Source organism: Erythrolamprus reginae, chromosome 2 (assembly GCF_031021105.1).
Source record: "Erythrolamprus reginae isolate rEryReg1 chromosome 2, rEryReg1.hap1, whole genome shotgun sequence".
NCBI lineage: Eukaryota > Metazoa > Chordata > Lepidosauria > Squamata > Dipsadidae > Erythrolamprus > Erythrolamprus reginae.
In genome coordinates, this window is record NC_091951.1 from 17,059,993 (window position 1) to 17,082,592 (window position 22,600).

A 22,600-nucleotide genomic window follows, 5' to 3' on the forward strand; every position below is an offset into this window, starting at 1 on the left:
GAGTTGGAGCAATTGCATGGAGCTGAGTGTTTATTGGCCATGTTCTGTCGGGCTCTCTGGTAGAATCCTCCCAAAAATTCACAGTTACAATTTCAGACACACACACGTTTGAAAATTCAAAACAATGTTCTTTATAATGAAAATTCACTTAACCTAAGCCCTCTTTTTGTATAGCAAAGAGCACTCGTCTCCAAACAAGCTGGTAATTTGTACAAGTCCCTTATCAGTTCTGTGATACTTAGCTTGCAGCTGTGAGGCAATTCACAGTCCTTCTTCTTTCACAAAGTGAAACACACTTTGCTCTGGTTTAGTTTCAAAGCGGGAAAAATCAGCACACAAAAGGTCAAAGTCAGTAAAGCAGTCACGAAACACAAGGATCAGATAATCCTCCACAATGGCCAAACCCACAGGCTGCTATTTATAGCAGCCTCACTAATTACCACAGCCCCACCCAACCACAGGTGGCCTCATTTTCTTTGATAATAATCTCTCAGTTGTTGTTGCCTATGCATCGCTCTCCGCATGTGTGGCTCTATCATTAACTTGTTCTGAATCCAAGGAGGAGCTAGATATTTGATATCCTTCTGAGCTGTCTGCCACACTCTCCTCCTCCCTGTCACTCATGTCTTCTTGGTCAGAGGAGCCTTCATCAGCATATTCTACCGGGGGCAAAACAGGCCTGTAGCATGTGGATGTCTCCCCCACATCCACAGTCCTTGGGGCAGGAGCTGGGCCAGAGCTAAACACAACAGGCCAGATGCCCTTCTGGTCGCCAATGTGGAATTTTGCAGTGGATATATTCTCATTGTGCCCAGAGAGAAATATTAGCCTCTATCTAGGATTGAACTCACCCACTCCTGATTGTGAGGTAAAAGCTCCACCTCTAGGCCGCCGCACTACTCTGTTAAGTAAATCCCCGCGGTTGTTAAATTAGTAACACGGTGGCTAAGTGAATCAGGTTTCCCGTTGACTTTGCTTGTCCGAACGGCGCAAAAGATGATCATGTGACCCCAAGACGTTGCAACCGTCATAAATGTGAACCATTTGTCAAGCATCTGAATGTAAACCACAATACCATGGGGATGCTGCAATGGTCATAAGTGTGAAAAATGGTCATGCCATTTATTTTATTTTATTATTAAATATTATTTTACTGAAAGAGTAGTAGATCCTTGGAACAAACTTCCAGCAGACGTGGTTGGTAAATCCACAGTAACTGAATTTAAACATGCCTGGGATAAACATATATCCATTGTAAGATAAAATACAGGAAATAGTATAAGGGCAGACTAGATGGACCATGAGGTCTTTTTCTGCCGTCAGTCTTCTATGTTTCTATGTTCTATGCGAACATTACTAACAACCGTCAATAACTGAAGCGAAAAAAAGGCATAAAATTGGGCACAACTCGTTTAACATCCTGTTTGCTTAAATTTTGGGCCCGGTTTTGCTTGTAAATGGAGGACTACCTGTATACCTCTACAGCAGTCACCCCCACTGCGATGTTATCTTTTATCATTTGTCTATAGCAGTGTTTCTCTCAACTTCCACAACTTTAGGATATGTGGACTTCAACTCCCAGAATGCCTCATGCTGGCTGTGTATCAGGCCGAAGCCCTCCTGTAGAGTTAGAGACTTTGGCTTGCCACAGTAGAATAGTATTATGGAAACTGGGAGGAGTAGTTGCATGAGAGGGAAAGTTATTAGCCACAACAAATTTCTTTCTTAGAGTCCAAGGTCATCTTTTGTTCCGCAGCAACGGATGTGAGGAGGAGGTCGGTGAAATCCCTGCACTTAGACTGGTCCTCGTGATGAATTTGTGGGGGTGGGGGGGTGAGATGAACCTTAACCTGGGTGGGGTACTGGAAGGAAGTTAGTATTTATTTATTTATTTATTTATTTATTTATTTATTTATTTGATTTGATTTGATTTGATTTGTATGCCGCCCCTCTCCGAAGACTGGGATGGCAACAGCGTGACCAACATGGTTCTGATAATAAATTGAACCTTGGATGAGAGAATTGGGACTGGAATCTGATTTATTTCTCAGATGCTATTCGGGGCGCGGACATCAAATTCCAATACTAACTTCCTTCCAGTGCCCTACCCAGGTTAAGATTCATCCCACACCCCCACACCCACAAGTTCATCACAAGGACCAGTCCGAGAGCAGGGATTCCACCGACTTCCTCTTTATTTCAGTTGATGCAGAACAAAAAATGACCTTGGGCGCTAAGAAAGGAATTTCTTGTGACTAGTAACTTTCCCTCTCATGCAACTACCTCTCCCAATCCCCCTAATACTAATCTACTATGGCAGGCCAAAGTCTCTCACTCCACAGGATGGCTTCGGCCTGACACTGGCATTCTGAGAGTTGAAGTCCGTATACCTTAAAGCAGGGGTCCCCAAACTTTTTACACGGGGCCAGTTTACTGTCCCTCAGACTGTTGGAGGGCTGGACTATAAAAAAACCCTATGAACAAATCCCTATGCACACTGCACAAATCTTATTTAAAGTACAGTGATCCCCCGATCATTGCGAGGGTTCCATTCCAGGACCCCCCGCAACGAGCGGGTTTTTGCGAAGTAGCGCTGCAGAAGTAAAAACACCATCTGCGCATGCGCAGATGGTGTTTTTACTTCCCAGCAGCGAGGAGCCGAAGATTGGGGTTTCCCCGCCGCCCACGCGAACTCCTCGCTGCTGCCGCGCCCGCCGCTCGCCCGCCCTGAAAGGGAAAGCCCCCCCAGGCTGGCTCCGATCCCCCCAGGCCGGCTCCGATCCCCCAGGCCGGCTCCGATCGTTTTAAAACAGGAGCGCCGCTTCTCCGCTGACTCCTGGCGAACTTCCCCGCTTTAGGAGTCAGCGGAGAAGCGGCGCGCCTGTTTTAAAAGATCGGAGCCGGCCTGGGGGGGCTTTCCAGCAACCCCCGAGCCCGGGTTGGGGGCTCGGGGGTTGCTGGAAAGCCCCCCCAGGCCGGCTCCGATCGTTTTAAAACAGGCGCGCCGCTTCTCCACTGACTCCTGGCGAACTTCCCCGCTTTAGGAGTCAGCGGAGAAGCGGCGCGCCTGTTTTAAAAGATCGGAGCCGGCCTGGGGGGGCTTTCCAGCAACCCCCGAGCCCGGGTTGGGGGCTCGGGGGTTGCTGGAAAGCCCCCCAGGCCGGCTCCGATCTTTTAAAACAGGCGCGCCGCTTCTCCGCTGACTCCTGGCGAACTTCCCCTATTTAGGAGTCAGGAGAAGACCCAGGGAAGCCGCCCAGCAGCTGATCTGCTCAGCGCCATCTACGCATGCGTGCCCATAGAAAAAAGGGCACGCATGCGCAGATGGTGTTTTGACTTCCGGGTTGAAAAATCGCAAATTAGCCTGTTCGCAATGGTCGGGAACGCAATAACCGGGGGATCACTGTACTGCAAAAAACAAAACGGGAACAAATACAATATTTAAAATAAAGAAGTAATTAAATAATTAAGTAATAAAGTAATTTATACTTCTTTATTAACAAGTAAATTTAAACTTAAATCAACAAACTCCCTCCATTTCTCCTTCCTTCCTTCCCTCCCTCCCTTCTTCCTCTCCATTTCTCTCTTCCATCTCTTTTCTTCCTTCTCTCTCATTTGTTTCATTTTCCTCTCCCTCGTTTTCTCTCCATCATTTTCTCATTTTTCTCTTTTCTCTCTCTCACTCTTTCCATCTATCCCCCTTTCTCTCTTCCTATTTCTCCCTCTTTCTCTTTCTTTTTCTGTCCCTCTCTCTTTCTTTCTCTCATTCTTTCTCTCTCCCTCTTTGTATCTGTCCCTCTTTCTCTCTCCCCCTCTCTATCTTGCTCCTATTCTCCCCGCCCCTTGCCTCTGTACCACCTCCTCGCTCAGCAGGAGACCACGGTGAGTTGACAGGAGATTCGGGAGCTTATTATATCTATTGATAAAATCTCGTGGGCTGCCGTGGGCCGGATAAATTGCCTCTGCGGGCCGCATCCGGCCCCCGGGCCGTAGTTTGGGGGCCGCTGCCTTAAAGTGACCAACATTGAGAAATACTAGCTTATACTTGGACATCACCTCATCCGCCTTGCGCGCACACAGGATCCACTACCAGCTGCAAGGGCTGCTTGTGGGTTACAACAAAAACAAGGACCCAGATTGTTGGGGGCAATAGGCCGACTCTGTAAACTGCTTAGCAAGGGCTGTAAAGCACTGTGAAGTGATATATAAGACTAAGTGTGATTGTTGTTGCTAAGAGTCACTTTTTTCAGTGCCATTGTGAACTTCGAACAATGGAGAACCTGTCACTGAATGAATGTAAATTGAGGACTATCTATACTGGAAGGCTTTCATTGTGTTTCCCCTTCGCTTTCCCTTTTTTTAGCACATTTCTTTCACCTGTTCTTCAGAGTTAGCCAAACTTTCTGGCATCGTGCATTGGGTGTGGTGGGGGCGGAAAGGAGATGGTTGTGTGCGAGTGGCAGGCAAGGGTACACACACTGCACAAATGAAGCACGCATGCCCAGGCTTACCCATCGCTCGCGCAGGTGGGGGTGCACACGCTCCCCCCTTCACTCCCAAGGCCTGGTTCCAAACTGCTCAAGGCCCAGTAATGGGTTGCAGCCCCGGTGGTTGGGGACCGTTAATAATAATAATAATAATAATTTATTAGATTTGTATGCCGCCCCTCTCCGAAGACTCGAGCTAAAAAAGCTTTGCCATACCTGCCCTAGATTATAAACTGAAGACAAATCCCGAGTCTATGGAGAGGGGCGGCATACAAATCAAATCAAATCAAATCAATAAATAAATGCAGTGTTCCCTCGATTTCCACAGGGGATGCGTTCCGAGACCGCCCACGAAAGTCGAATTTCCTCGAAGTAGAGATGCGGAAGTAAATACACCATTTTTGGCTATGGACAGTATCACAAGCCATCCCTGAACACTTTAAACTGCTAAATTACCATTTCCCATTCCCTTAACAACCATTTACTCACCCTTATTACTGGCACTCACCATTGAATAAGACACTTAGTGATCCTGATATTTATAAACATATAATTATTTATTAACAATAATTATTTTTTTTGTTATTTATTTGCAAAAATTATTAGTTTGGCGATGATGTATGATGTCATCGGGCGGGAAAAACCATAGTATAGGAAAAAAACCGCGAAGTATTTTTTAATTAATATTTTTTTGAAAAACCGTGGTATAGGCTATTCGCGAAGTTCAAACCCGCGAAAATTGAGGGAACACTGTAAATAAATAAATAAACAAACAAACAAACAAATAAAATAAATAAATAAAAATGAATGAATGAATGAATGAATGAATGGTTGGCAGGATGCTGCAAACAGCCGTAAATGCAGACCGGTTGCTGAGCTTTTGAAATGCTGTCATTTGATCATGAGGGATTCAACTGTCAGAACTCCAGAACTGAATTGTATGTACACCAGGAGAGACGTTTTCTTTGGAGACATTTCGCTTTTCATCCAAGAAACTTTCTTCAGTTTGGATTGGATGGGGTGGAATGGAAGTCAGAGCTGAAGAAGCTTCTTGGACACGAAGCAAAACAACTTCAAAGGAAAAAAACCCACCAGAAAGTCCAGTTGCCTCTTGAAAAAGCGTCTTTGAAGACAACCATGGCCTGGATGACTGAGAATCTCCATAGACATTTAGCTACCCCTGATGAGGTAAATCGTAACTTTGAATAATCACTAAGTGTCTTTTTGTTAAAGGATGTGTAGTTTGGTGGGTGGGGCTTGGGGAACAGGCAGCCCCTTGCCTTGGCAACCATGTTGTGTGATCCTCCCCAAACCCCATGTTCCAAAGCATGTATCCAAAAGACGAATCCCAGCGACCGGTTAGGTCCCACAGAGTTGGCCTTCTCCGGGTCTCGTCGACTAAACAATGTCATTTGGTGGGACCCAGGAGAAGAGCCTTCTCTGTGGCGGCCCCGACCCTTTGGAACCAGCTCCCCCCCAGATATCAGAGTTGCCCCGACCTCTGTCGTCAGGCATGGGGGAACTGAATTTTTTTTTTCCTTTCCCCCTAGGCTTATAGAATTTATACATACTATGCTTGTTTGTATGATTGGTCTCTTAAATTGGGGTTTTTAGATTATTTTTTAATATTAGATTTGTTACATTGTCTTTTTTATTGTTGTTAGCCGCCCCGAGTCTTCGGAGAGGGGTGGCATACAAATCAAATCAAATCAATACATACATACATACATACATACATACATACATACATACATACATACATACATACACCAGACAGCCCATTTCAAACGACAGAAAAGCCAGTTACCGCTCATATTGCTTTAATAAAAAGGTAAGATGTTGAAAATATTTCTCCACGGGTTGACAGCACGGCTTACGAGCCCCAAACTTCCTCCTGCCGAGCAACAGAATCGTTCAATGAATCTTGCCCCCTTTAATGACCCTTCCTTGCCTCGGTGGTTAAGCAAATCACTGCAGCTGTTGAGTTAGTGACAAGGCCGTTAAGCAAATCTGGCTTCCCCATTGTCTTGGCTTGTCAGAAGATCGCAAAAAGGAGAATCATGTGACCACCCACCCACCCCGGACACTGCAACCATCATAAATATGAATCAGTGGTCAAGAGTCCGAATTTTGATCATGGGCAATGCTGCCAACGGTCGTGTGAAAAGCGGTCCTAAGTCACTTTTTTCAGTGCCACTTCGAACAGTCAGTAAAATAAGTGTTGTAAATCGAGGACTACCTCTATCCAATGATTCCAAGGGCCAATATTTAGACCAGAGGTGTCAAACTAAAGGCCTGCAGTGCTGTCCTGTAAACAGGGAAGCACCAGCCTTGCAGTGCCTCTGCCAGCAAAAACACAGCTCGGGAGGGCTCTATTTTCGCTGACAAAAGGTTGCAGGAAGCTGTTGTGGCCAAAAGTGTTTGGAAACTTCAGATCGTGCAGAATGCAGCTGCGAGAGCAATCATGGGCTGCCCTACGTATGCCCATGTTACACCAACACTCTACAGTCTGCATTGGTTGCCGATCAGTTTCCAGTCACAATTCAAAGTGTAGGTTATGACCTATAAAGCCCTTCATGGCATCGGACCAGAATATCTCCGGGACCGCCTTCTGCCGCATGAATCCCAGCGACTGGTTAGGTCCCACAGAGTTGGCCTTCTCCGGGTCCCGTCAACTAAACAATGTCGTTTGTCGGGACTCAGAGGAAGAGCCTTCTCTGTGGCGGCCCCAACCCTCTGGAACCAGCTCCCCCCCCAAGATCAGAATTGCACCCACCCTCCTCGCCTTTGGTAAGCTCCTTAAAACCCACCTCTGTCGTCAGGCATGGGAGAATTGAGATATTCCTTTCCCCCTAGGCCTATACAATTTATGCATGGTATGTTTGTGTGTGTGCTTGTTTGGTTTTTAATAAGGGTTTTTAGTTATTTTAAATATTAGATTTGTTATATGCTGTTTTTATTATTGTTGTTAGCCGCCCCGAGTCTACGGAGAGGGGTGGCATACAAATCTAATAAATAAATAAAAACAGAGTTCGGGAGCCTGGGGTGAGTTCTGACTTAGCTCGCTGTCAGTTCACTTCCTCCCACGCCACGTGGGCACATGCATTGCACCCTTTGAGCATGCACAGTGCTGGAAAACCCAGGAAAAACAAGATGGCGGTACCCATGGCGTTGCCGAGAGCGCCAGTTTGGGATCATGCCCAGCCGCCCATCGCTGCTGGTTCGGCGAGCGGGGGGAAACTCACACTATCTTCTATAGAACCGGCAGGAACCCACCTCTGTTGGGAACCCATTTTTGCTGGCAGAGCACTCGGGCCACCCACAGCATCCCCCCAGCACATGTAACGTCAAACTGGCCATGTTCCCCCAGCCACACCACCCCTGCAGGTCAAAACACAACTTTCAATGAAATTGAGTTTGACACCCCTGATTTAGACTCATCAAATGGCCAGCCAGGTGTAAGTGGTTTCTCGGCTTGGGAACAAGGTGCAACGGAGGGTGGGCAGTGGAAGCGCTGGGCTGAAATCTGAGAAACCGATAGCTAACTACGATACAAGATAAAGCCCTTCATGGCATCGAACCAGAATATCTCCGAGACTGCCTTCTGCTGCACGAATCCCAGCGACCGATTAGGTCCCACAGAGTCGGCCTTCTCCGGGTCCCGTCAACTAAACAATGTCGGTTGGCGGGCCCCAGGGGAAGAGCCTTCTCTGTGGCGGCCCCGACTCTCTGGAACCAGCTCCCCCCAGAGATTAGAACTGCCCCTACCCTCCTTGCCTTTCGTAAACTCCTCAAAACTCACCTTTGTCATCAGGCATGGGGGAATTGAGATATCTCCCCCGGGCCTATATAATTTATGTATGGTATGTTTGGCAAAAGGAGCAGCTGTAGGGTATGTATGGCAAAAGGAGCAGCTGTAGGGCTGTAGGTATGTCTGCTTAAAAATGGGGTTTTCTTAACTACTTTAAATTTTAAATTGTAAATTATTAGATCTGTTATGAATTGTTTTATTATGTTGTGAGCCACCCCAACTCTACGGAAAGGGGCGGCATACAAATCTAATAAATAAAAAATAAATAAAATAAAAGATGGTTGGGGGCCAACAGACTGACTCTGTAAACCGGTTTGAGGGGGCTTCAAAGCTTCTGTGGAACGATATAGAAGTCTAAGTGCTTTTGCTATCCCCCCAAAGCAGCACTGTGTAAGCTCCTTAGTGCACAACTCTCTGAAAGGGACAAATAGTTCAAATCTTCCCACACACACACACTCCCCCAAACCGTGGTAGTTTCCCATATTGCTTTAACGCCAACTGGATTGGAAATTTAATCGTTTTTAGTATTGGATTATTATTGTACACTGTCTTATTATTGCTGTTAGCCGCCCCGAGTCTCCGGAGAGGGGCGGCATACAAATCCAATAAATAATAATAATAATAATAATAATAATAATAATAATAATAATAATAAAATTTCTCCAGTCGCCAGGAGAGAAAAAAAATCCCCTTGCCAATGGAGAGCAGCCCAGTGGCTAATCACTCAGCTTCTCCGAAGTCTCGCAAGCCATGGCTTCCAACTGAATCTTGTCTCCACATTCGAAAACGCTGATACTTTTGCCCAAGGCATACATTTTCTGGTGGGCCAAGCACGGCGAATGCTGCTTCAACTTCTGACTGTATTCGGGGCATTTATAGGTCTTCTCTTCCGCAGGAACGATGGGGGAGTGAATCAATTTGGGCTGGTCCAGGTGGCTACAATCTACATGTGGATACATCCCTTCCCCTACGTGGACTCTCTGGTGGGAAGCCAGGTAAGTGCTCCGGCTGAAGCTGTTCCCGCACTCACCGCACTTGTGGGGTTTCTCGCCCGTGTGAATCCTCTGGTGGGAGTTGAGTATCGCCTTCTGGCTGAAGCTCTTGCCGCACTCCACGCAGATGTACGGCTTCTCCCCCGTGTGGATCCTCCGATGCTTGATCAGCGTGGACAAGTCGCAGAAGCTCTTGCCGCAAAAGGAGCAGCTGTAGGGCTTCTCCCCCGTGTGGATCCTTTGATGGGAGGCCAGGAGGTCGCTGCGGATGAAGCTCTTCCCGCACTCCAAGCATTTGTACGGTTTCTCCCCGGTGTGGATCCTCAGGTGGATCTTCAGGCTCGACTTGTAGCTGAAGAATTTCCCGCAAACGTTGCACTTGTATTTTCTCTTTTCCGTCGGCTTTTCTTCAGGGAAGGAAACGTTATGGAATCCCGCCGCTTGGGAAGCCATGTTTTTCTTACACTTATCCGTGAGGTAGTTTCTTCTTGTCCTCTTCAGCGGGCGTAGCTCTTCCAGCTTTAGCGGCTCGGCTCGGTCGGAGGCGACTTTCAAAAGTCCCCTGCCGTTCTCGCTCTGCCGGACGTCACCTGCTGAAATAAAGAGAGGATTGGTGAGACCACATTTGGAATACAGTATTCCCTCGATTTTCACGGGGGATGCGTTCCGAGACTGCCCGCGAAAGTCGAATTTCCGCGAAGTAGAGATGCGGAAGTAAATACACTATTTTTGGCTATGAAGAGTATCACAAGCCATTCCTTAACACTTTAAACCCCTAAAGTGCAATTTCCCATTCCCTTAGCAACCATTTAGATCATTACTCACCATGTTTATTTATTAAAGTTTATTAAAAAAATATTTATTAAAGTCAGATGAAAGTTTGGCGATGACATATGATGTCATCGGGCGGGAAAAACCATGGTATAGGGGAAAAACCCGCGAAGTATTTTTTTAATTAATATTTTTGAAAAACCGTGGTATAGACTTTTCGCGAAGTATGAACCCGCGAAAATCGAGGGAACACTGTACTGTGCTCAGTTCTGGAGACCTCACCTACAAAAAGATATTGACAAAATTGAACGGGTCCAAAACGGGCTACAAGAATGGTGGAAGGTCTTAAGCATAAAACGTATCAGGAAAGACTTAATGAACTCAATCTGTATAGTCTGGAGGACAGAAGGAAAAGGGGGGACATGATCGAAACATTTAAATGTCAAAGGGTTAAATGAGGTTCAGGAGGGAAGTGTTGAAGACACAATCTGAAGTTAGTTGGTGAAAAGATCAAAAGCAACATGAGGTCAGACCGCACCTGGAGTATTGCATCCAGTTCTGGTCACCACACTTCAAAAAAGATATAGAGACTCTAGAGAGGGTGCAGAAAAGAGCAACTAAAATGATAAGGGGACTAGAGACCAGGTCATACGAGGTAAGGTTGCTGGAACTGGGCATGGATAGTCTAGTAAAAAGAAGGGCTAGGGGGGACATGATAGCTGTATACAGGTACTTAAGGGGTTGCCACGGAGAGGAGGGGGACACACTGTTTTCCAGGGCACCAGTTTGAGTTTGAGTTTAATCAGATTTGTATGCCGCCCCTCTCCGCAGACTCGGGGCGGCTCACAGCAATAGCAATACAATGTAAGACAAATCCAATATTTAAATTAATTTAAAAACACCACAAATTAAAACCAATCATACACACTAGCGTACCATGCATAAATTTTATAAGCCTAGGGGGAGGGAACATGTCAATTCCCCCATGCCTGACGACAGAGGTGGGTTTTAAGGAGCTTACGAAAGGCTAGGAGGGTGGGGGCAACTCTGATATCTGGGGGGAGTTGGTTCCAAAGGGTCGGGGCCGCCACAGAGAAGGCTCTTCCCCTGGGTCCCGCCAAACGACATTGTTTAGTTGACGGGACCCGGAGAAGGCTAACCAGAGGGCCGGACGAGGAACAACGGTTGGAAACTGACCAAGGAAAGATTCAACCTGGAGATAAGAAAGAATTTCCTGACAGTGAGAGCGATCAACCAGTGGAACGGCCTGCCAGCGAAGGTTGTGGACTCCCCAACTTTGGACATTTTCAAGAGGAGATTGGACTGCCATTTGGCTGGGGTGCTGTAGGATTTCCTGCTCAGGCAGGGGGTTGAACCTGATGACCTGTAAGGTCCCTTTCAACTCTAATAATAAATAAAATATTATTTTACTGAAAGAGTAGTAGATCCTTGGAACAAACTTCCAGCAGACGTGGTGGGTAAATCCACAGTAACTGAATTTAAACATGCCTGGGATAAACATATATCCATCCTAAGATAAAATACAGAAAATAGTATAAGGGCAGACTAGATGGATCATGAGGTCTTTTTCTGCCGTCAGTCTTCTATGTTTCTATGATTGAAGAGGGCAAATCGGGAGAAAACATAGAATAGCAGAGTTGGAAGGGACCTTGTCTTGCTCAGAGAGGAAAAGCTGCACCAGTGATGGCGATCCTTTTAGATGCCCAGTGCCCAAACTGCGCATACATGTCCAAACTGAAAGGTGTGTGTGTGTGCGGACATATGCACATGCGAGATTATATGTAAATGTGTGCATGCATAAGCATGCATACGCATGTACTGACATGCACACCTTCACAGCGGAGACCTGAAGACCAGCTGGATGGCAAGAGGTGGGGCATACCAACCCTGGCAGCACGGCAAGAGTTAAGATTTTTTTCTTTCAGGAGCTTCTGTTTCATCATTTGCAGGAAAACAAGCTCACAAAAGAAATGCCACAAGGCGACAGCACGCGTGCCAGCAGAGAAGGCTTTGCGTGCCGCCATCATGGCCCTATACCGGTGCTGGCATCTTTTTTTGGTTCGCACGCCAAAAGGGGTGTGTGTGTATGTGCTAGCAAGCGTACACGTTGAGATATTCCTTTCCCCCCAGGCCTATACAATTTATGCATGGTATGTTTGTATGTATGTTTGATTTTTAATAAGGGTTTTTAGTTATTTTAAATATTAGATTTGTCATATGCTGTTTTATTATTGTTGTTAGCCGCCCCGAGTCTACGATAGATAGATAGATAGATAGATAGATAGATAGATAGACAGACAGACAGACAGACAGACAGACAGACAGACAGACAGACAGATAATGCTGCTGCTGATAGATAGATAGACAGACAGACAGACAGACAGATAATGCTGCTGCTGATAGATAGATAGATAGATAGACAGACAGACAGACAGACAGAAAGATAATGCTGCTGCTGATAGATAGATAGATAGATAGATAGATAGATAGATAGATAGATAGATAGATAAACATCCCTTCCCTAATACCCCACGCATGCGCGCACACACCCAGTGCATGTGAAAAAAAATGCCTGAATGGCCAAACCGGAAGTTTGGAAAATGCACTTCCGGTTTGCCCATTGTGCTGTGTGTGTGTGTGGGGGGGGGGGTTCATTCCAGGGCTTCAGGAAGCTTCCTGAACCCTCCAGAGTGCAAAAAAACAACCCAATGGCCAACTGGAAGTGCATTTTTCTGAATTTCTGGTTTGCCCCAAGTCTACGGAGAGGAGCGGCATACAAATCTAATAAATAATAATAATAGGGTTGAAAAAAATTGGAGGGAACGGGAATAAATAAATCCTGCAAGCCGGGTAGATCAATAGCACCTCATTAGAGCTGAAAAAACCTTTTTTGGAGGGAGTAGCAATGAAAACAAACCTGCATAGACTTAGAGCTGGGGGGAAGAAACCTTTTTCAGAAGGAGTAGCAATGAAAATAAGGCTGCAAGCCGGGAAGAGCTGGGAAGATTTTTTTCAATATTTATTTATTTGTTTGTTTGTTTGTTTGTTTGTTTGTTTGTTTGTTTGTTTGTTTGTTTATTTATTTAGTCAGTCCAATACACAATGAGGGTTTTAGTGGGTATATATCTATATACACATAGTAAAATACATGATGAAGGTTATAGAGGAGATACTCATAGTAAAATATATCTAAGAAATAATAGAAAAGAAGATATAGTAATAGAACATATCAATGAAAGAATAGAAGAAGAGATATAGGAATAGAAGAAAGGTATAGGAGATATAGGAGAGCAATAGGACAGGGGACGGAAGGCACCCTAGTGCACTCGCTCCTTATTGACCTCTTAGGAATCTGGATAGGTCAACCGTAGATAATCTAAGGGTAAAGTGTTGGGGGTTTGGGGATGACACTATGGAGTGCGGTAATGAGTTCCATGTTTCAACAACTCGGTTACTGAAGTCATATTTTTTACAGTAAAGTTTGGAGCGGTTAATATTAAGTTTAAATCTGTTGTGTGCTCTTGTGTTGTTGTGGTTGAAGCTGAAGTAGTCGCCGACAGGCAGGACGTTGCAGCATATGATCTTGTGGGCAATACTTAGATCTTGTTTAAGGCGTCTTAGTTCTAAACTTTCTAGGCCCAGGATTGAAAGTCTAGTCTCAGTAGTACCACGCATGGGCTAGGGAAAAAAAGCTTTTAAAAAAATCTATATTTGGAGTATAAGATGCAACCAAATTTTCAGCCTCTTTTAGAGAGGAAAAGGTGGGTCTTATAATCTGAAAAATATGGTTATGTATTTTTTCAAAAATGTATATACTAAAATAGAAAAATAAACTGGGGAAAAAAAGATAGCAGCCTGCAGGGTTGCAGCCCACAATATGTGGAGGGCACCAAAGCCTGGTATACAGAGGGAGGAAAACTTACAAATTTGTCTTCGGTTTATTGCATGGAAACACAGGAATCTTTGTTTTTTTTACCCACCGCACAAATTTCCAGCTTTCTCCTCTTTCTCCAGGAATGGTCTCGGGAGAATTCCTCCACTGTCAGGTGAATCCAGCTCGACCTTGGCTGAGGGAACAGCTGCTGTGGTTCCCTGCAATGACAGACAAGATCAAAACACGGTAAAGAACTTAGGAACAGGGAAAGCAAGGTAATGACAGCTTGCCTGGGGCCTCAGCCTGTCACACGCGTTCAGGCAGGGAAGTCACGCGACAGGCGAAACCAGTCAAAGAATTTTGACTGGCAGGATCAAAGAGGAGGGCCTTTTATACCGCTGCCCCTGCTTTGGGGAACACCTTGCTCTCAGAGATAAGAAAAGACCCCCGTCTTTTGGCCTTCCAGAGTTGGCCTTCTCCAGGTCCCATCAACTAAACAATGTCGTCTGGCGGGACCCAGGGGAAGAGCCTTCTCTGTGGCGGCTCCGACCCTCTGGAACCAGCTCCCTCCTGAGATTAGGATTGCCCCCACCCTCCCTGCCTTTCGCAAACTCCTTAAAACCCACCTCTGCCGTCAGGCATGGGGGAACTGAAACATCTTCCCCTTGCCCATGTTGTTTTGGTGTTAGATTGATTGTGTGCTTGTTTTTTAATATTCTGAGGTTGTTTTTTATGAATTTTTTAGCTTAAAATTATAATTGGATTGGTGGGTTTTGGATTTGCTATTATGTATTGTTTTTACTTTGTTGTGAGCCGCCCCGAGTTTGCGGAGAGGGGCGGCATATAAATCCAATAAATCTAATCTAATCTAATCTAATCTAATCTAATCTAATCTTCCGCAAAGGGGTCAAATCCTTGCTATGAAACCTTGCGTGAGGGACACAGGAGAACCTGATAATCATGGAGCCGGCTGGCCCCATGAGAAACCCAACCGTTCCCATCTTGTAATTCGTCATCTGCTAGAAATTTTAGAATGTTGTTTTATTGTTTTATTTTTTTTAAATCCTAAATTATTCTGATTTCAATATTTAATGTTGTTGATTGAATTGTACACTGCCCAGAGCCCTTCCCGGAGGGAGATGAGCAATTAGGAAGAATGGACTGGAATAAGAAAGAATGGAAAGAAAGCAAGAAAGAATGGAGGGAGGGAGCAGGAGGGAGGAAGGGAGGGAGGAAGGAGAAAGAAAAAGGAAGAAAGACAGAGAAGGAAGGAGGGAAGAAAAAGAAACTGAAAAATAAGAATAAGGAAAGAAAGAAAGAAAGAAAGAGAAAGAAAGAAAGAAAGAAGAGGGAGGAAAGAAAGAATGGTGTGCATGTGTATGATGGTGACTGTTTTTTATCTTTATGGGGTTTCGTTTTACAATGTTTTAGTTTAGAAATGTTCGCCATCTGTTATCTTTGTATCTATTTTATTGTATTTTTATCACTGTTGTAAGCCACCCTGAGTCCTTCGGGATTGGGCGGCATAGAAGTCGAATGAATGAATGAACAAACAAACAAGAGAGAGAAAAGGAGGGAGAAGAAAGGAAGGAAGGGAGGGAGGGAGAGAGAAAGAGAGAAAGAAAGAAAGAAAGAAAGAGAAAGAAAAAAGAGGGAGGGAGAGGGAGGAAGGAAAGGGAAAGAAAAGAGAGATAGAAAAGGAGGGAGGGAGGGGAAAGAAAAAGAAAGAAAGAGAGAGACAGAATGATGGAAGGAAGTAAAGAAAGGAAGAAATCAGGAGGGAGGGAAGAAGGAAGAAGAAAGAAAGAAGGAAGGAAGGAAGGAGAAAAATAGGAAGGAAGGAAGGAAGGAAGGAGGGAGGGAGGGAGGGTAGAAGGAAGGAAGGAAGGAAGGAAGGAAGGAAGGAAGGAAGGAAGGAAGGAAGGAAGGAAGGAAGGAAGGACCGATCTGTCTTCCTAAAAGATATGCTACAGGCCTTTGCTCATTTTATGCTAAATCTTTTCTCTTTTGACCTAATATGGGAAAATAAATTCGCTTAAGGTTGGGGAGGCTGATTTCAAAAACCCTGCTTGAAGCATCCTGGAGAAGAAGTTAGAATAGAATAGCAACTCTATGTCCAGCCACAGGGAGCCTTCCATTTACAACTGTAATTGAATCCAGAATTATGGTCCTAAGTCAGGTTGGTCATTAAGTGGATCACCATACGACCGTGCCTGAATTTACAACCACTTGTTAAATGAATGCCATGGTTGTTTAAGCAAAGGCATTTTCTTTAGGGGATCCTCTTGCCAGAAACCAGAAGGAGAGACCAAAAAATCATCAGAAATCACTGAAAATCAAAGTCATGTGACCACAGAATGCTGCAAATCGCTATAAATGGAAGTCAGCTGTCATATAATGTGGTCATGTGATGAGAAAGGGAGGTGGGCTGAAAGAGGGCAGTCTTTAATACCAGGTCATAAGTAGCTTTGAGGAAATCTATCATAGCTACCATGACTAAACCAACTGGTTGTTAAGTGAGGACTACCTGTACAAATGTCCTGAGAAAAGCCGATCTTCTACTAACAGGGACAAAAGGCAGGAGTTTTACCAAATTAAGAAATACAGACAGTCCTCGCCTTACGACCCCCAATTGAGCCCAACCTGTCTGTTCCTCAGCGAGATAAGTGATGAGGGAATCTTGCTCCCCATTTTACGACATTTCTTGCCACAGTTGTTAAGTGAGTCACTGCAGCTATTAACTTAGGACCATGGTGAACCTTAAGTGAATCTGGCTTTCCCGATGACTTTGCTTGTTGGAAGGTCGCAAAAGGGGATCACGTCTCTCTCTCTCTCATACCCACACACACACACACACACACACACAGAGGACAGTGGAACCATCATAAAATATGAGTCAGATGGCAAATGTCTGAATTTCGATCAGGAGATTGTGGAGATTGTGCTCCCACCAGCGATTGTGCCCCCACCCTCCTTGTCTTTCGTAAATTACTCAAGACCCACCTTTACCGCCAGGCATGGGAGAGTTGAGACACCTTCCCCCAGGCTTTTTATATTTATGTTTGATATGTATGTGTTGTTTGGTTTTTTAAATATGATAGGGTTTTTATATGCTTCTTTTTAATATTAGATTTGTTCCGCCATAATATTGTTTTTTACTATTGTTGTGAGCCGCCCCGAGTCTCCGGAGAGGGGCGGCATACAAATCTAATAAATTATTATTATTATTATTATTATTATTATTATTATTATTATTATTATTATTAATTATTAGATGCTGCAATGGTTGCTAAAAAAAATCACTTTTTTAAAATGGTCACAAGTCACTTTTTTTAGTCCTATTGTAACTTTGAATGGTCACTAAACAAATTGCTGTAAACTGAGGATAACTGCAAAGGCAGAGACATGGAATGTCAAACTGGATTTCTTCGAGAGGTGGATTGGCATTGTAATTCTCCTCCACGAACTGGTGGGGGGCAGAGAATGAGGGTGAGACAGGATGGACGCCTCCTACAGCACCCTGACGGCCAAAATGGGGCCCGGGATGGCCGCTCATGGTCCCCCGCTCCCCATTTGTGGCCTGGATAGCCTCTTACAGCACTTTGCCGGCCAAAATGGGGTGCCGGGGGGGGACGCATGTGCAGCTCACCCCATTCCTCATTTTTGGCCTCCTCCAGCACTCTCCCAGCTGAAAATGGCTTGAGGCCAGGGAGGACAAAAATGGTCCACACAGAACTCTCATGAGGCATCTGCATGGCCTATTTTGGCCAGCGGAGGCACTGCAGGCCCGTCCTTTCCAAACTGTCCCCACAGGCCAGATTTAAGCATCCCATGGCTAAATCCAGCCCACTGGCCTTATACTTGACACTCCTGTTGTAGAGCATCTGGGGTAAAAATCAAAGGGCTTTACCTGTTGTTCCCATCTCAAAGACTCTCTTTGCATCCAGAGGAAATCCTCGGCCAGGGCCACCGCCTGGGAACAGCATGCAGGGCCCCTCTCCCGCACCCAGCTCTGGATCTCTGCAGGCAGGACGGTCAGGAACTGCTCCAGGATCAGCAGCTCCAGGATCTGCTCCTTGGAGTGTCTCTCCACTTTCAGCCACTGACGACACAGCGCCTGGAGCCGGTTGTAAACCCCGCTCGGCCCCTCGGCCTCCTGGTAGCGTAAATGGCGGAAGTGCTGCCGTTGCTTCTCACGGCTCAGGGTATCCCGGTGCAAGATGGCTGCTTTCACCTTCCCGTAATCCTGCCGGTCTCGAGCCTCCAGGTTACTGAATGCTTGTTCGGCTTCTCCGCGGAGGGCAGGCAAAAGCCGGACTGCCCACTCTTTCCGGGGCCACTGACAGGCTTCAGCTACTTGTTCAAAGGAGGCCAGGAAACCCTTGGGGTCATCCCAGGGGGCGGGCTCTTCTGGAGCCTGGTTGCCGCCCCAGCCAGTATGCAGAGAACCTGCGGTTATGATCAGGTCTTGCCAATGTTGGGGTAATTCCGTGTCCATCTGTAGCATCTCCCCTCCCAGTTTCTTGGGGAAAAATTCCCACATGCGTTTCGCCTGGATCTCACCCAAGGCGCTCAGCGTGGCCATCACCTTCTCCCTTCTGCTTCTTCTCCAAAATGAAGAAAGGGGAAGCCTGCAAACACGTCCTGCCAATCCGTGGATTTATGTCGGAGGAAACTTTTCTTTCCCCGAACGGGCTCACTCGCTCGGTCAGAGAAGTAGTTGTTTTTCCAAAATGTTTTTTTCCTACGGGAAAGAGAAGATGGGAGAAATGGGAAAAAGACTATCCAACAATTAGCATTTTAATCATTTCATCATCGGAGTTGGAAGGAACCAGGCAGGTCTTCTAATTTATTCATTTATTTAGTAGATTTGTATGCCGCCCCTCTCCGTAGACTCAGGGCGGCTCACAACAACAATAATCCAACACACACACCCCTCGCTTAAGTAGGATTCCCTATACAGTATTCGATATTTCTAAGTGCCCAACCAGATCTAAAAGCTAACAAATTCTTGCATATAAAAAGCTACTCTGTCAAGGGTCGGGGAAATGTATCCTCAATCTGAGTATTGCATTGGCAGTTCTGTGTTAGCAAAAACTTCAGAAGAGAAGGATTTAGGGGTAGTGATTTCTGACAGTCTCAAAATGGGTGAGCAGTGTTGTTGGGCAGTAGGAAAAGCAAGTAGGATGCTTGGCTGCATAGCTAGAGGTATAACAAGCAGGAAGAGGGAGATTGTGATCCCCTTATATAGAGCGCTGGTGAGACCACATTTGGAGTACTGTGTTCAGGTCTAGAGTCCTCACCTACAAAAAGATATTGACAAAATTGAACGGGTCCAAAGACGGGCTACAAGAATGGTGAAAGGTCTCAAGCATAAAACTTATCAGGAAAGACTTAATGAACTCAATCTGTATAGTCTGGAGGACAGAAGGAAAAGGGGGGACATGATCAAAACATTTAAATATGTTAAAGGGTTAAATAAGGTTCAGGAGGGAAGTGTTTTTAATAGGAAAGTGAGCACAAGAACAAGGGGACACATTCTGAAGTTAGTTGGGAGAAAGATCAAAGGCAACATGAGAAAATATTATTTTACTGAAAGAGTAGTAGATCCTTGGAACAAACTTCCAGCAGACGTGGTAGGTAAATCCACAGTAACTGAATTTAAACATGCCTGGGATAAACATATATCCATTGTAAGATAAAATACAGGAAATAGTATAAGGGCAGACTAGATGGACCATGAAGTCTTTTTCTGTCGTCAGTCTTCTATATTTCTATGTTTCTATGTTTATGAGATACAAGCATGACAGCTAGGGATTTTTGGGAGTCCACATATCTTAAATTTCCCAAGGTTGAAAGAACACTGTTACGAAGCATTCAGGAGACCCAACCTCTGGGTCCTTCAACTAGGGAAGCTGCCTGGGGAATGCAGAACTAATTTATTTATTTCTCTCTCTCCCCTTTCTTTTTCTCTCTTTCTCTCTCTCTTTCATGCAAAACTGTCAATTTTGTGTGTTGGGGGGGTGGAAGGAGGAAGTGCTACAACTGCCCTTAACTACCCTTCAAAAGCAATGAAGGTAGTCCTCAAGATATGACAGCAATTGACCCCCCAAAAGGTGTGTTGTTAAGCAAGGCATTTGTTAAATCAGCTTCGCCCCATTTCATGACTTTTCCTGCTGCCATCATTAAGTGAATTGCTGCCGTTCTTAAATTAGCAAACTTTTGCTTGTCCAAAGGTGGCAAACCGATCGGATCACCCTTGCCCGGGGCTACTGCAAACCATTCATATGAATCGGTTGCCCCGACATCAGAATTTGGATCACGTGACCTGGGGAATGCCACAGGGTCATCATTGTCACCATGAAAAAATGGTCATAAATCACTTTTTCCAATGGCTTTGAAAGGTCACTAAACAAACTGCTGTAAGTCGTAAAGCTCTTAAGACCTCTACCTCTGCCGGCAGGGATGGGGGCCGTGAGTGATGAGATTGTCTCCAGCCAATGTTATGTATGATTGAACTGGATGCATGACTGTAAATGGGTTTTTAAATACCTTTTAGTAATTTGTCTAATTCTTTTGTAGTAATTTAGATTTCTTTACATATTGCTGCATTTATAATGTTGTGCACCGCCCTGAGTCACCTGGAGAAGGGCGGCATAGAAATATAATAAATAAATAAATAATAAATAGATAACTAAAGTCAAGGACTAACCTCTATTTGGGAGTGAGGGGGAGGCAGTTTGCAACTCTTCTGCAAACCCTTCTCAACAGACCCCCATGACCTAATGCAGAATGCCATTCCTTAACAAACACACACCCAAAAAATGTTAACACACAGACCCTCAAAAAGACCAGCTCACACCCAATTTGGACACAAACTCCCTAATGGAGAAGCATGGACGGAGTTGCGTTGCCCACCAGACCGGCCCTTCCAACCTCCACAGGGGCGGGCAGGGGTGGGCGAACCCAACCCAGGCTGGGTTGAGCCACCGTGGGAACTCGCCCCAACTGGGAAGGCGCCAAGCATCCCTCACGCTGACCCCAGCTGTGGGATACAGCCTCATCCATCATCCACGGCCAAGTCCAATGGAGGATGACAGTTGCTGGAGTCCCGCCCCTCTGCCTTTCCAACGCTATCTTCCTGCTCAAAGAGTCTCACCTTCGCCCTGTCGGGAAAGAGGCAGCTCACCCAGCGCCCTCCGAAGGGGAAGCGGCGCTTGCCGGACTCCGAAACTGCAGTCGCTACCAGGGGAGGAGAGGAAGGAGGGGCCAGAGCGTCTCAACCGCCCCGCCCACTCATTCTCCCAAGGAGGAAACGGGAGACGGAAGAGGCGGGGAGGGTCATCAGTGGAGCCTCTCTAGGAACCCCGATGACCGGAGGTGGGGATTCTCCTCTCGTTCTCCTTCTCTCCCGTTGATTGGAGCTGAATTTCCAGGATCCTCAATTGCAGCATTTTGGGCGACTATGCAGATTCTTGGTGTCCGGCAAGGCTGCTGCTCGTCCCCGCTCCGGGCAGGCGGGGCTCCTGCTCTCCCTCGGGCTGCCAGGAGGGCTTCTCCCCGCCAGGAAGAAGGTAGCCCCGAGTGCCCCCTCCGTGTCAGGAGGGTTCCGGGTGGATTCGGGGCTGGACGGGAAGCCTCTGGGCAAAGGGGGGAGAAACCTCGCTCCACGGAGGGAAAGGGGGCTTTTCTTTTAAGGGTTTAACGGGGGGGGATTGTGTGAATAAAAGAAATACAATATTTAACATTACATGTTGTAACGGCAGCTACAATAATATATGCAGAACTGAAAAAAACAATAATATGCCAAAAGAAGAAAATGCTATTTAAAAAATATTAGAGTGTGCAGAGATGGACAAATTAACAGAAGACATAAAAGATAAAAGAGGCACTGAATATTTATCTGGTATGGAATCCCTGGTATAATTGGATAGAAGAAAGATGAAGAAAAAAACCTAAGAAAACATTAAGGGAAGAAGATTCAGAAATTAGAAAACAGTAATAAATCTGTATTAATATCTAAAACACAAAATGCATGTTGATAAAGTAGTATATTAATATATAAGTAAGTATAAAGGATTATAGAACCACATCTATATATGTAATTTTAAGAGAAAAATGGAAAAATCCAACAATTTTTATCAATGTACTGTAGACCTGTTGTAAAACTATTTTAAAGAATACCCCCCACTTCACTTCAACTGGGGGTGGAGGGTTTTGTTTGGGGGGGGGTTAAATTCCTTGAATTGAGTTCATTTTCTCCCAATGGAGAAAAGATGCATTTTCTTTCTTATTTTAATTGTTTACTTTCCTTCTTACAAAGCTGAACAGAAGCAAAAAAAAATAAATCATTATTTGCCTTGTTTTGCTCTGAAGGAGAGTGTGATGTGGCAGCCCCTCATTGGTATGTAACCCTCAGCTGTTAATTTCCCCACGCTTAACAAACAAAATGTTAACTTTGGAACACAAATGATATTGTTAAGGTAATTGTCAGGTAAGACGCCCATCTCGCGCCCGCTCAGCCCCTGCTCCGTCCCACCCAACCTGTCACTCCCAAACTGCCTCCCATTGCGAGACACAGGTCCTACCTGAACTCAATCTGTATAGTCGGGAGGACAGAAGGAAAAGGGGGGACATGATCGAA

At 45.4% G+C, this 22,600-nt stretch overlaps 1 protein-coding gene and 1 pseudogene across 1 annotated transcript in view; one reads left to right on the top strand and one right to left on the bottom strand.

Moving 5' to 3' along the window:
- LOC139159795 (zinc finger protein 271-like) overlaps positions 1-21,229 on the bottom strand; it is a 42,244-nt gene extending 21,015 nt beyond the window's left edge. Inside the window, exons 1-4 of the mRNA XM_070737187.1 lie at positions 21,116-21,229; positions 17,867-18,700; positions 14,063-14,174; positions 9,276-9,883 (exon numbers count right to left, since the gene is read on the bottom strand). Of these exons, the coding sequence (XP_070593288.1) occupies positions 9,276-9,883; positions 14,063-14,174; positions 17,867-18,541 (1,395 nt within the window). The 5' untranslated portion in view covers positions 18,542-18,700; positions 21,116-21,229. The remainder of the gene's footprint in view (positions 1-9,275; positions 9,884-14,062; positions 14,175-17,866; positions 18,701-21,115) is intronic.
- The window catches only part of LOC139159796 (zinc finger protein 721-like), a 47,476-nt pseudogene that overhangs the window by 12,608 nt on the left and 12,268 nt on the right, over positions 1-22,600 (top strand).